General features: G+C 37.7%; 1 protein-coding gene across 1 annotated transcript; it reads right to left on the bottom strand.

The window, feature by feature from the left end:
• Positions 1-3,504: 3,504 nt before the first annotated feature.
• LOC117336650 (fibroleukin-like) lies at positions 3,505-11,168 on the bottom strand. The gene is made up of 5 exons (XM_033897295.1): positions 11,102-11,168; positions 5,944-6,038; positions 4,340-4,436; positions 3,904-4,068; positions 3,505-3,758 (listed from the first exon to the last, which is right to left on the bottom strand). Exons 1-5 carry the CDS (start codon positions 11,166-11,168, stop codon positions 3,505-3,507), a joined length of 678 nt encoding a protein of 225 aa, XP_033753186.1.
• Positions 11,169-15,103: the final 3,935 nt, after the last annotated feature.

Raw genomic sequence — 15,103 nt, 5'->3', positions numbered from 1 at the left:
CAAATGTGTTGTTACCTGGCCCCGCCTACATTAAATCGGACAGGTGATGTGCACGTGCATGGTCAATCCGGAAAGCATGGGCGTCCAATCAAAATGTCGTGTGTACCAATACAAAAATAATTTGTACATCTAATTGAGACTGGCAAGTGCTCCACGCTTTTTATTTTTTATTACGCGGGAAAATAAAATCATTAGTTCTTATTTTAAACTCGCCTCCGTCGATGATGACGATTATGGGAGTGTTTGTGGTGGTGGTGGTGGTGGGGGGGGGGGGGGGGGGGGGGGGGGGGGGGGGGGGGGGGGGGGGGTGGAGCGCTAATTTAAAAAAAAAAAAAATTTAAGAGAGAGAGGTTTTTTTGCACAAAGGAGTGGTACTAGTGTATCACTTGTGCTGTCCTTCCCGGAAAATATCTCCCAGATCTGACGTACCACTAATATAATGATAATATACGAGTCAAATGTACCATAAATGTGTGTGTATGTTAGTTTGTGTACTACTTAAATAATGTTCAACTTGTGATTAAGATGTTTTTACATTGTAACTATCATGCATCTATTATTTTTCCATTGTCCATTTAACACCATGATCTCTCCCTCCTTCACTCTCACTCTTTCCGCTTTTCTCATCTAATAATGCTGTACATACTTATACATTTATACAACCATATATATATAGTGAAACTGTGACTTCCGAAGTGTTCAACATATGTCTGTTATAAGAATAGATGTCAATGACTAGTTTTCTTTCGCGGAGAGCCGGGATCTTCTACAGAATTACTGATATGTGTTCGGGAAGCCTTTGACCGATGCCACCACAAATAACAGGTGTCACTTTGTTAAAATAAACATTAAATGTTGCTGAAGAATCGTTCTGCTTGTAGATGTTGTAAACCTACATATACAAGCATACTCCCGGCATCTAATTAACGTCATAGCATTTAACTATACTTGTATTTGCAAACAAAAACAGATCCCTTGTTCCCATTTTTATTTACATTTCTCTGATTATCATGGAAACCACAGGGGCGCGGTCACAGGATATAGTTTAGCACGAATTTCCTCTGGCCCTGATACCATATCATAAGACATTCAATCGTGACGTTTAGGTTTGGTTTAACGTCCTATTAACAGCCAGTGCCATTTAAGGACGTGCCAGGTTTGGAGGTGGAGGAAAGCCGGAGTACCCAGAGAAAAGGCCGGAGAAAAGGTCCCTGCAGGTAGGGCGTAATAATTGTACCTGCTGCCCCCATTGCATGATCGTAAGAGGCGACTAAACTTGGGATCTTATCTTTTCTCTTCTTTCTTGATAACTTTCTTCTTCCTAATGTCTCCCTTGACAATGCCTCACTTTTGGCCTTTAGTTGAGCGTTCGCCGCTGTGAGGAAGGTTTTGGGTTCTGTCCCCTAGCCGAGACATACCAGAGTCTTTAAAAATGGTAGTTGCTACTCCTGCTTAGCGCTCAGCATATTTGGAGTGGGACGACTGGTTGGCCCGTTGTCAGTATAATGTGACTGGGTGGGGTGTGCTGCTGGGTGTCTTCGGCAGTATGCTTCAGTGAGATAGCACTTTAAATCGGCAAAAGTTCCGGCCTATCACAAGGAGACTTAACACGAACATACCGCAGCCTCCCAAAACACACATACGCACTCACCACACTCATACATGTCGCACGCACGGGAGGCCGTCCTTAAATGACCTTAGATGTTAATAGGACGTTAAACAAAATAAACCAAACCAAACCAAACCCAGAGAAAAACCCCACTGGCATATGGTCAGTATCTGCCAACTGCCCCACGTAGGTTTCGAACTCGCAATCGTGACGTGTCCCTGTGTGTATTTTTTTTTATTGTAGGAAAGATGCCGTGTCAAATATTTTAACTTGACAAGTAAAATGAGGAAATGGGCCCATCTTCGAGACATTTGCTTCAGTTCCAAGGAAATCGTGTTGGTACATATATGTATATGTATCTGCTTCTATTTTCTATACTGGTATTTGAAAACATTAAAATTGCGCTATTTTATTTGTCTCTTTTGATATCTAAATACTTCCCGTTCTAGCTTACACATTTTATGTCGCTATTCTACAGTGGACGGAGACTGAAAGTGCTCCAACAACTGTTTTTAGCTGTAGTACGGTTTGAAACAGCCGTGTATGTACTGCAACTGAAAATCTTACAGTTGTAGCACTCTTTTAGGTCAAAGGAAAATCTTGAGAACCATGTTACAACATCAGAGAGAATGAGAACAGTGTTGCACATAACGATGAAGACATAATTGTTGTACAATATTGTTCAATTTCTATGTTTACAAATTACATTAACAATACACAAAACTGAAATCAACAGACCATATCAATCTACGCTACTCGCCATGGTTATTTAAACTGGTTTTCGCCCTCCAATACATTCACAGTGTCCTGTAATCACACAGCCGGCTTTCTTGTCCACGACAAACCTTAGGTTATTACATTGTTATTCAAAATATGTTTGATCTCTTTGGGTCGGCTTAACCTCTGCTCTAAATCAGCAAACTGAACTTTTTTCTGAAACGGGGTTAAACTCTAAAATATGAACATGTCAGTCGTAAAAAAAGCCTATAGATCTAGTCTTCGAAAGATTTGTAGGCTTTATTTTTTTCTCTCGTCGTATTCCGACTTGTTACATTTCATATAATTGAAAATATCGATCAAACCAAACTCGGGGATGTTTGTAAAGTCTTTAGTATACCCTTTTAGATCAAAAGGATTAACACCTGCAATATCTAACCCGAAGCTAACTTTTCGCTTCATGTCCTCAAGAATACGGGTATATTTAGTGTTGCAACAACTTTGACAATTTCCCTAAGCATCTCCTTATTAGGCTATACCCTGTGACCGTAACGCCCCTTGCCATCAGAAAAAACTGGCACACGGATATTTCTAGTAAGCCCATTTTCGTAGGGCATACTGCATAGTAGGCTATACGTTTATGTATCGAACGTCAACTTTTTGTCCGGTGGAACTCTTTTTTGTTTCAAGGGAGATCACTCTAAATCCTAACATATCGGGAACCGGCAAATGGTCTATTGTCGTATTGTGACGTCACGTTTTTCGCGCCATTATATATTTTTCTTTTATAGAAGAATGAAAAGAATTTTTCGACCAATCACATTTGAGTATTTACCATGAAAACAAAGAAAAATTAATTATAGAAGAATGAAATGAATTTTTCGACCAATCACATTTGAGTATTTACCATGAAAACAAAGCAAAAATTGATTATAACAGAATAAAAGAATCAATTAGAAAAACATTTTGTCACTGCTGTGTCCAATGATATCTTTACACAGCCTATCACCAGGTTTTAATTACTTGTAACAAATACATGTGCTAAACATCTTTGTCATGGCCAACAAAAACTACTTCCAATACGGTCAACAGCAAATAGCGAACTTTTAAGAAAATATTTTTCAACAAGTTTTCATGTACCTGTAGCTAACCAGCTAACAACCGTTATCGAAATCCTGTCATTTGAACATCATTCTAGACTCTTTTAAGGGTCTCGCCATTACGCTAGTAGTGAAGAAGAACCAGATAAATGACTGTGATTCGTCCACTCCTAGGTCCTCCATGTACAGACCATTAAGGTTACACGTGTAGCACTGTTTGTACCACCAGCCGCTGGACCCTAATTCCGCACACGCACCGTTCACCCACACGTCGTTATCTCTGTCTACCGTACTAAATTCCTGGCCGTCGTGCATTCCCGAAAACATGTCCACTGTTAATAGAAACGTGAATGTGATTAAAATAATATTTAACGTTGTTTGCAAGGTCAACAATTTATACACATTTTAAAGACAAATACAAATGGTTTCGCATTTTATTTTCATAAGTCTTTCAAAACTTGAACGCCAAAATCTTACCGATGTTCCCGGAAAATCCCGAGAGTGTCAATCGGTAGTTAAAGGTTTCATTCGCCACAGAGAAGGTGGTATATTCGGCGTATTTCTGTACACCGAACCAGTTTTCCATTTCAATCCTGAGCATCCGTGGTCGTATATTCGTTAGGTAATGTAGAAGGTCATTTCCTACAACAAGTATTCGACTGATACAGCGAAACCTTTTTATTATTGATTTAATAGAGTTGATTTTCTGAAAGCATGTGCCATTACCTCTCACTTCATTGCAGTTTTGACAGCTTGCATTGTAGAACCAGAAACTTATATTTTTACCAAATTATCTAGGTTAATATAAAATGAAAGCTACCGTTTATACAATTCCGCATACATTGATGGTGGAAGCAATATCCAGCTCAGTCCAACGCCTTTCAGCTGAACTATTTTCGATGTTAAACCTTACCCATCCAGAATTCACCGCTGATATCACCAAATCCTTCTTTATACTCATCCCAGGTTCGATTAAAACTCTCGCTACCATCAAATCTTTGTTGAGACACCTACATAATATAACAGAGTTCATTTTATATTCGGAATAAGATCTGTCCTAAACAATGACATCTGATGGCTATACATATTACACTTTGTTCAATGTCCCCATTGTGATGACACGAGAAACAGCACGAGTAATTTATCTTCTTAATCAAAATCTCGTGATTGAAACACTGCTATCCCATCGGTGTAATCAGCCATACATGGTCACCAATGCCTTTCAGATCATATTGATGGATGGATTAAAAAAATATAAAAAAAAAAACACCTTCCGCCATCATAGTGTATTCACTGTCGGCCAGATGATAAAATGAGAACAATTTTCATAGGATCTGCTTTCAGGATGGATAAATGAATTCATCAGGTCCATCACCAATACAAAGATTAAGCAAATCAAAACTCCACTGCCGTTCTTACTTCTACGGTATGACATTCGCTCTGAAAATGGCTACTGTATTATAACCTAGATTTCCGTCGCTGTACACCACCATTCCAAAGACGAGGGATACAAATACGTTCTCCTATTATGAAATAGAAAGGCAGACGATGATAAAAGTATGGCTGTAAAAAATACTAGTAATGGAGCGTATTTCGGAGAATAGACGCCCAATGCCAAGATGGAATATACACAGGAAGAAATCGTAATGATAATTTAATTTCTGGTTGAAATCTTTGTTGAGTTTGGTGACAAGATCTTCCAACAGACAAGCACTACCCATGGGAACAAACTGTGCCCTTCCCTTGGCCAACATGTTGTTATTTTCATACGATATTGACTTATCAAAAAGTTTAACTAAACAGGTAACAAAGTCAGATTGAAAAGATTATGTATAAATCAAGAAATGAATATGTTAAATTCCTTACAAGATGGGGAGGATGGCATGCTTTATTTGAAAAGGAAAAATAGAATGTAATTTAAATAAATTCTAGACTCCTTATACTATTCCTTACAATTTTTCAGACCTGTATGGTTGAAATTGGTCTTGTAGATTACATGTTTGTCTACTTGTTATTTGTATACAATATCTATATAATAGCATCATAATCTTAAATAGTCTGAATAATATAGATATTGCAATGCATGTATTGTGTATTTGTATGTATGTATAAGAAAATCAATAAAAAATTTGAAATGTAAAAAAAAAAAAAAAAAAGTCCTTGCTAATTTATTGAGTTCCACCTTTACATATTGTTGACACGTAACAAAAATAATAGCCTACGCTGAATCAAGTACGCCACAGATTCTCCTACACCAGTCATTTAAGGTCCATATAAATAGCAAATCCAGTGATAGTTTACAAGCATATACATCACTATCCTGGTGCAAGGAAACAGAAGTAACTTGGCCAATTGTTAATAGGTGTCATGTCTGTACATGTACATGGGTCTTGCTTTTGACATTCAATTTGTTAAGTTACCTCTAAGTTTCGGCATGAGAACACAGAAAGCTCATTTGGATCAGACATATTGCATATAAAATAACCATACCCCTAGTGGCGAAGTTCTTGTACCTACCGTGTAGCCATTAGTAGCACACAATACTTTGACACAGACACCTGTTGACAACTGTATACTCTTGGTACCAGCAGGATCGAACACCGAACATCCATCTGTAACGAAACAAATGTTAAAAGTACCTATAGGATCTACGATATTCACGTGAAAAATGTATGTCCAGTTTTCAGGGAAATTACTCTCAAGTTGAATACACGATTTAAAAGAAGGCAACCTTACATTGTATTTGTTTTCACTGTCACGATGTAATTAAGGAGATATTGACGATTGTTTTCACTGTCACGATGTAATTAAGGAGATATTGACGTCACGATGTAATTAAGGAGATATTGACGTCACGATGTAATTAAGGAGATATTGACGTCACGATGTAATTAAGGAGATATTGACGGTTGTTTTCACTGTCACGCTGTCATTAAGGAGATAATGACGATTGTTTTCACTGTCACGATGTAATTAAGGAGATAATGACGATTGTTTTCACTGTCACGATGTAATTAAGGAGATATTGACGTCACGATGTAGTTAAGGAGATATTGACGGTTGTTTTCACTGTCACGATGTAATTAAGGAGATATTGACGATTGTTTTCACTGTCACGATGTAAGTAAGGAGATATTGACGTCACGATGTAGTTAAGGAGACATTAACGATTGTTTTCACTGTCACGATGTAATTAAGGAGATATTGACGATTGTTTTCACTGTCACGATGTAATTAAGGAGATATTGACGATTGTTTTCACTGTCACGATGTAATTAAGGAGATATTGACGATTGTTTTCACTGTCATCATTGTAATTAAGGAGATATTGACGATTGTTTTTACTGTCACGATGTAATTAAGGATATATTGACGATTGTTTTCCGACAGCTTATTATTATCGTACCGGTAATAATTACCTACGGATTAAAAAAAATATATAAAAGAAAGTTTCATAGTTATTTTCTTTGCACATTATTAAGTTATATCGATTAAAACAGACGATTTTGTGTGTGAAAATATCGTAGATCCTTTGTGTTTAAAAGATACATTGTATCTCGTCCTACAGATTCACTGGAAAGTACTGATGCCTGCTAAAAGTTCCCTACTACAGCAACCCTCTTGTATTGTGAGCATGGAAGGAAACAACACATTTGATAACTTACAGTATTAGTTAAAGTGTAGTATGCTAATATTTAGTAAGGTTCGTAAATAGAATGGTACCTGCTACCCCCATTGTATGATGGGCGTCTTTAAATGATCATAGCTGTTGATAGCACGTTAAATAATTACACAATACTAAACCCAAAACCGTATATATGAATATCAATTCATACATGTAACGCTAATGTTTAATACGGATAAAATATATTTATCTGTCTCTCCTTGGCAGATCTCTATCTTAACCATAACATACATGTATAAACGATTGTATTGGCATCAATTTTTATGTGAATGTTAATTTGAAGAGCTAAGTTTTGAAATAGTCAGACTGTGATCCGATAAAAAAAAACGACAACGGAAACCTTAAGGGATTCGCCTTTTAAAGATCAAGGTCGTTTGTGAAAATTTCACGTGAGTCTCTGATGATCAATTTGCTCTTTAAAACACCCTTCGATATTTCACATTTGATATAGTTATACATGAATGTAATTCATCCATTTCGGGTATTGTCGTCTTTTTCATTTCAACTCTGTCCATGCTTGTGTCTGGATGTTTTTATTTGTCTAGACAATGTAATATCTAATTACTTCAATACATAGCACTATGAACGCTTGCATAATTTAGATGGTTACCTTGAAAGTATGTCGAAAAGTAGAGAGTTGTGGCCTTAACTGTTGCTTCACTAATATTGCACATCAATGTATTATGCGTGACGCATAATCCATCTGTGACGTCATAGGTGAATGACGCACATCTGTCCAACGAACACTTGATACTGCACAGCGTCAGTGAGGCCATGTTAGTGTGAGTTATTACATTAGTTGTCCAGGTATGGCCAGCATAGACAGTCAGTGATGTAAAGTGGCCACCTTCCATAGTCTGAATAGAACTAAACTGTATGATACCATACAGTACCGGAAGCCAGATACCCATATCCACCATCCTGTCACAGATTCTACGGCAAAAAGGTAACGAAACAGTTTTTGTAAAATGAGCAGGCAATATGAACAAAGGTCAATCAATTACATGCTTGTTTTGGTACATCCACTTGAAATTGGAACGTCAATTTAAGTTTTAACGCCGAAAGATATATCATCTAATTATAAAACTATTGCCAATCAGCTATACCCGTACAGATATTAATGCCAACTCCAGTGGTTCCAGATCTTTATTATTTGTGTGAAATGCTATTGAAACAATTGCTGATTCTGTACGTACCTTAACTACCGGGCGTCTTTGTGTTTAATTCGACAGCATTGTGAGGGTCAATAACAGTGTTGATTATGTTATGACGTCTATACTTCTCCAAAGTGGCTGCAAAATTAAAATACATGCATGTCCTCAGTAAAACTGTGTGTGTGTTTTAAAATGGACAGTCGCTTCATGAAACGATAAACTTGTATACTAAAAGAACCCCCAACCCCCCAACCCCCCCTCCGACACACACACACACTTACCTACCTGTGTGCTGTAACCCCAGCTTATACTCATCACGGAGCCTTTTTCTCAATCCAGCTTAGGAACTAATTCTGCAGCCAACCTTGAGGATTGTAAACCCCGACGTCAGGAAATACAATGTTAGTACTGCCATATTTATGCAAATTCATTAAACATTAGAAACTGAAACAGAAAGAGAAATTCAACATGGCTGATGTTAAATTAGAAAGTGGACACTGTGATGGACGCCTGAAAACGACGTCTGTTAGTACTGTCAATTATGTCCAGAATATAAACATAAGTACTTGCACAAACAGCTGCACATATATTTTGATTGTCTGAATTGGTTTGGTTATACAATGATACTAAATTACACTGTGTAACCATTAACCACAGTATCTTTGAGCTGTCCGGATTTTATTGGAAGTGAAACATTATAGATAGAACTTTTAAAAAAACACACTTGTATTTACCTACCTTTTTTCTATCTATTTATACACACCTCAGGTATACGCCTACGACATAAATTCCAGAATATTTGTACATGTCTTTTTTAGCTTATAATGGCGTAGCATCGGACTCAATGTTTCTGTTGAATCTGCATGTGATGTTGCCGGTCTATCTGTGAAGGGATCCTCTTGGGTTACAAACAGAAAACAGATTGAAATATAAAGACATCCGTTCATAGATTTGTCACTCTCCTTGTCCAATGAAGTATATTAGAAATCTAAAACACTTTTAGATGATCAGAGACATGTCTCTATCAGGTTGTAGCAGCAAAATACATGTGTAACCGATCGGTGAAGTCTTTATTAATTGACATGTAGGAGAACTTTTGATCTGTGTATTGATTATGGTAATATACATCGTTCTGACATCAAGAGCGATGTAAGGTAAGGCAATTCAATCTTTTAAATTGACAGCCATTAACATATCTGTTTTCATACCTGTGTGTAACCAACCATTTATTACCCATTAATGCCAAGTTTATAGGCATTGATTCACTTCTTATGTAATTTGCACCGAAGTTACTGAGTGGAAACAGAATTCAATGAACCATGTAACTAATACCAAGTAACGAATGGACGTAAACGAACTCTTAAGAGGATTGTACAAAGGAAACACAAGTGTATAGAACTTATATACGTTATATGATAAATACAGAACTGCATACAGCTCTTCCGTCTTTCTAGGACTCGCAAGGGATGGTAGAGACATAATACAGCTGTTTCGTCTTTCTAGGACTCGCAAGGGATGGTAGAGACATCATACAGCTCTTCCGTCTTTCTAGGACTCGCAAGGGATGGTAGAGACATAATACAGCTGTTCCGTCTTTCTAGGACTCGCAAGGGATGGTAGAGACATCATACAGCTCTTCCGTCTTTCTAGGACTCGCAAGGGATCGATGGTAGAGACATCATACAGCTCTTCCGTCTTTCTAGGACTCGCAAGGGATGGTAGGGACATCATACAGCTCTTCCGTCTTTCTAGGACTCGCAAGGGATGGTAGGGACATCATACAGCTCTTCCGTCTTTCTAGGACTCGCAAGGGATGGTAGAGACATCATACAGCTCTTCCGTCTTTCTAGGACTCGCAAGGGATGGTAGAGACATAATACAGCTGTTCCGTCTTTCTAGGACTCGCAAGGGATGGTAGAGACATCATACAGCTCTTCCGTCTTTCTAGGACTCGCAAGGGATGGTAGAGACATCATACAGCTCTTCCGTCTTTCTAGGACTCGCAAGGGATGGTAGGGACATCATACAGCTCTTCCGTCTTTCTAGGACTCGCAAGGGATGGTAGGGGCATCATACAGCTCTTCCGTCTTTCTAGGACTCGCAAGGGATGGTAGGGACATCATACAGCTGTTCCGTCTTTCTAGGACTCGCAAGGGATGGTAGAGACATAATACAGCTGTTCCGTCTTTCTAGGACTCGCAAGGGATGGTAGAGACATAATACAGCTGTTCCATCTTTCTAGGACTCGCAAGGGATGATAGAGACATAATACAGTTCTTCCGTCTTTCTAGGACTCGCAAGAGATGGTAGATACATAATACAGCTGTTCCATCTTTCTAGGACTCGCAAGGGATGTCACGGATAACACTCAGCTGTGCCGTCTTTCTAGGACTCGCAAGGGATGGTAGAGACATAATACAGCTATTCCGTCTTTCTAGGACTCGCAAGGGATGGTAGAGACATAATACAGCTGTTCCGTCTTTCTAGGACTCGCAAGAGATGGTAGAGACATAATACAGCTGTTCCATCTTTCTAGGACTTGCAAGGGATGGTAGAGATATAATACAGCTGTTCCATCTTTCTAGGACTCGCAAGGGATGGTAGAGACATAATACAGCTCTTCCGTCTTTCTAGGACTCGCAAGGGATGGTAGAGACATAATACAGCTGTTCTATCTTTCTAGGACTCGCAAGGGATGTCACGGATAACACTCAGCTGTGCCGTCTTTCTAGGACTCGCAAGGGATGGTAGAGAAATAATACAGCTGTTCCGTCTTTCTGGACTCGCAAGGGATGGTAGAGACATAATACAGCTGTTCCATCTTTCTAGGACTCACAATGGATGGCAGTGCCATAATGCAGCTGTTCCATCTTTCTAGGACTCACAATGGATGGCAGTGCCATAATGCAACTGTTCCATCTTTCTAGGACTCGCAAGGGATGCAGGGACATCATACAGCTGTTCCATCTTTCTAGGACTCACAATGGATGACAGTGACATCATGCAGCTGTTCTATCTTTTTAGGACTCGTCATGGATGTCACGGATAACACTCAGCTGTTCCGTCTTTCTAGGAATCGTCAGGGATGTTACGGACATCACACAGCTGTTCCGTCTTTTTAGGACTCGTCAGGGATCTAAGGGGCTTAAAGTATGATAATCTTTAGGATAAGTTCGAAAAATGGACTTAACCAAATGCTCAGATATAAAGGGGAAATACACTTATAAGATAATCATTTTGAAATAAAAATGTATATTAGATGATTTGAACAGAACATGAACTACTCGTACGTGTGTAACTGTTATACTTTCTAAACCGAATGTACTATTTATAAGAACTTCGATATGACATGCAGGGTAACGGCAACCCAAGGGTACGACACAGGCAGGAAATATTAACCGATTATCATGAAAATTGACACGAGGGACTTTTGTGCCATCCTTTTTATTGTTACGAAAAATTACCATGCCTTTCCATGCTTATTTTTCTCGATATCTATCCTTTTTTTGTGAAAACATGCATTTAACAAGAAAAGAGATCATTTCAATATAAGGATGGAAATACCACAATACTCTGTAAATGTTTAGTTGTTATGAAATCCTATTTTAGTGGAGAAACTTTATCTTTAAGTAATATATATAACATAGTAACACAAATAACGAAGGAAGACCACTTTATATATATTTGAGGGTGGGGGAAGATTGGGTTGGGGGCATTTTAATCTAAAATATGGAAAAAGGTTTTTGTCATGAGCGAAATCATGTCATCATTTTTGCAGTGATAAATTATGATCAATATCAGATTATGGAAGAATAAAAACATGACCATATCATGGAAATAAATATAATACAACACATTAAATTTTTCAAGTAGAGTTATCTACCCTATATAATAAATCGCTTGTTCTGTCGTTTTCCTGGTGTCACACCCTGCATACCTCCCGGCTATTAACCCTGTAATTCCTACAGACTGTACCCTAACGAAGGTCAGAAGTTCGCAATCTCGCGTCAGTTTGTGAGTTCGATGGTTTAGATTTCTTGATTGTGCTGCAACCGTGTTTACTGACTACCGTTTGCCAATTGATTCGGGTTTGTGCCTATTGGTTTGGTTTTGAACATTAATTATTCCACGACATATGTTGACTAGGAAAAAAAGTGTCTATTATTTTTGTTTTTTAAATTGATTTGGTTTTAGTTCTTGGCCTTTCCGCCACCCATAAACGTTCCTTGGCGCCTGCTGGACTACTTTAGCATTGAACTGTTTTTGTATGGTATTTATGATCTATTTGAATGCCAGAGCTTTGCAAGCAAACAAAATAATGTAACGCACATTATGATTTGTTTGCTTGCAAAGCTCTGGCATTCAAATAGATCATAAATACCATACAAAAACAGTTCAACGCTTATATTTAGCAACATACGACATACGACATTCAGATTTTGAATGTTCAGCGGCTCGACATACGACATACGACATTCAAATTTTGAATGTTCAGCCGCTGAACATTCAAAAGTTACCTCGTTGGCTGGTAAAAACACAAGATATGAAGTTTTGAATGTCGTATGTCGTATGTTCAGCGGCTGAACATTCAAAATATGTATGTCGTATGTCGTATGTTCAGCGGCTGAACATTCAAAATTTGAATGTCGTATGTCGAGCCGCTGAACATTCAAAATCAAAATCTGAATGTCGTATGTCGTATGTTCAGCGGCTGAACATTCAAAATCTGAATGTCGTATGTCGTATGTTCAGCCGCTGAACATTCAAAAGTTACCTCGTTGGCTGGTAAAAACACAGGATATGAAGTTTTGAATGTCGTATGTCGTTTGTCGTATGTTGAGCTAACTTCACAAAGCCATGAAACTACCAAACTTAATCTGTTTCATTTGCTCATGAATTTGACTAGATTAACACTGATCAGTGCATATGAATACATGGTTAAAATCCTTCCGCGGAACGAATTCACTTTTTCTACATTGTTGTTATAAACATGGATTAATTATTAAAATTATCAAATTGATAATGTATTCTTGTATTTTATGAAAGACCAGATATGCTAGATACTGCTATTTTGACAAAATAATGCTGTTTTTAATCCTAAAATTGCGGACTATTTTACTCGACCGACTAGACATGCACAATCCGGAACTCCTCGGGCTTTTCCGCATTTGGACTTGCACCAGCTTCGAGACATTAATATCTAGATCGACTTTTTTTATTCGAAAAAAAACCAAAACAATTGAAATATTAGGATTGAATCTTGATTTGGTCGATTTCATGGGGTCATGAATTGAGTTGCTCTTGAGACAAATTCAACATGAACTGCTTCGCAGTTCATTAAATTTGTCTCAAGAGCAACTCTTCGCAGTTCATTAAATTTGTCTCAAGAGCAACTCAATTCATGACCCCATGAAATCGACCAAATCGAGATTCAATCCTTAATTGTACCTCAGTCAGCAGTGTTGTAACGTTTATATTTTATAATTGTACCTCAGTCAGCAGTGTTGTAATGTTTATATTATATCATTGTACCTCAGTCAGCAGTGTTGTAACGTTTATATTGTATGATTGTACCTCAGTCAGCAGTGTTGTAACGTTTATATTGTATGATTGTACCTCAGTCAGCAGTGTTGTAACGTTTATATTATATAATTGTACCTCAGTCAGCAGTGTTGTAACGTTTATATTGTATGTAACGTTTATATTATATCATTGTACCTCAGTCAGCAGTGTTGTAACGTTTATATTGTATGATTGTACCTCAGTCAGCAGTGTTGTAACGTTTATATTGTATGATTGTACCTCAGTCAGCAGTGTTGTAACGTTTATATTGTATGATTGTACCTCAGTCAGCAGTGTTGTAACGTTTATATTGTATGATTGTACCTCAGTCAGCAGTGTTGTAACGTTTATATTGTATCATTGTACCTCAGTTAGTAGTGTTGTAACGTTTATATTGTATGTAACGTTTATATTATATCATTGTACCTCAGTCAGCAGTGTTGTAACGTTTATATTATATCATTGTACCTCAGTCAGCAGTGTTGTAACGTTTATATTGTATGATTGTACCTCAGTCAGCAGTGTTGTAACGTTTATATTGTATGATTGTACCTCAGTCAGCAGTGTTGTAACGTTTATATTGTATGATTGTACCTCAGTCAGCAGTGTTGTAACGTTTATATTATATCATTGTACCTCAGTCAGCAGTGTTGTAACGTTTATATTGTATGATTGTACCTCAGTCAGCAGTGTTGTAACGTTTATATTATATCATTGTACCTCAGTCAGCAGTGTTGTAACGTTTATATTATATCATTGTACCTCAGTCAGCAGTGTTGTAACGTTTATATTGTATGATTGTACCTCAGTCAGCAGTGTTGTAACGTTTATATTATATCATTGTACCTCAGTCAGCAGTGTTGTAACGTTTATATTATATCATTGTACCTCAGTCAGCAGTGTTGTAACGTTTATATTGTATCATTGTACCTCAGTCAGCAGTGTTGTAACGTTTATAATGTATAATTGCACCTCAGTCAGCAGTGTTGTAACGTTTATATTATATCATTGTACCTCGGTCAGCAGTGTTGTAACGTTTATATTGTATCATTGTACATCAGTCAGCAGTGTTGTAACGTTTATATTGTATGATTGTACCTCAGTCAGCAGTGCTGTGACGTTTATATTGTATGATTGTACATCAGTCAGCAGTGTTGTAACGTTTATATTGTATGATTGTACCTCGGTCAGCAGTGTTGTAAAGTTTATATCATATCATTGTACCTCAGTCAGCAGTGTTGTAACGTTTATATTGTATGATTGTACCTCAGTCAGC

This window comes from Pecten maximus, chromosome 1 (genome assembly GCF_902652985.1).
Source record: "Pecten maximus chromosome 1, xPecMax1.1, whole genome shotgun sequence".
Classification (NCBI taxonomy): Eukaryota; Metazoa; Mollusca; class Bivalvia; order Pectinida; family Pectinidae; genus Pecten; species Pecten maximus.
Note: the sequence above shows the minus strand (reverse complement) of the source record. Positions and strands in the feature narration are given on the sequence as shown.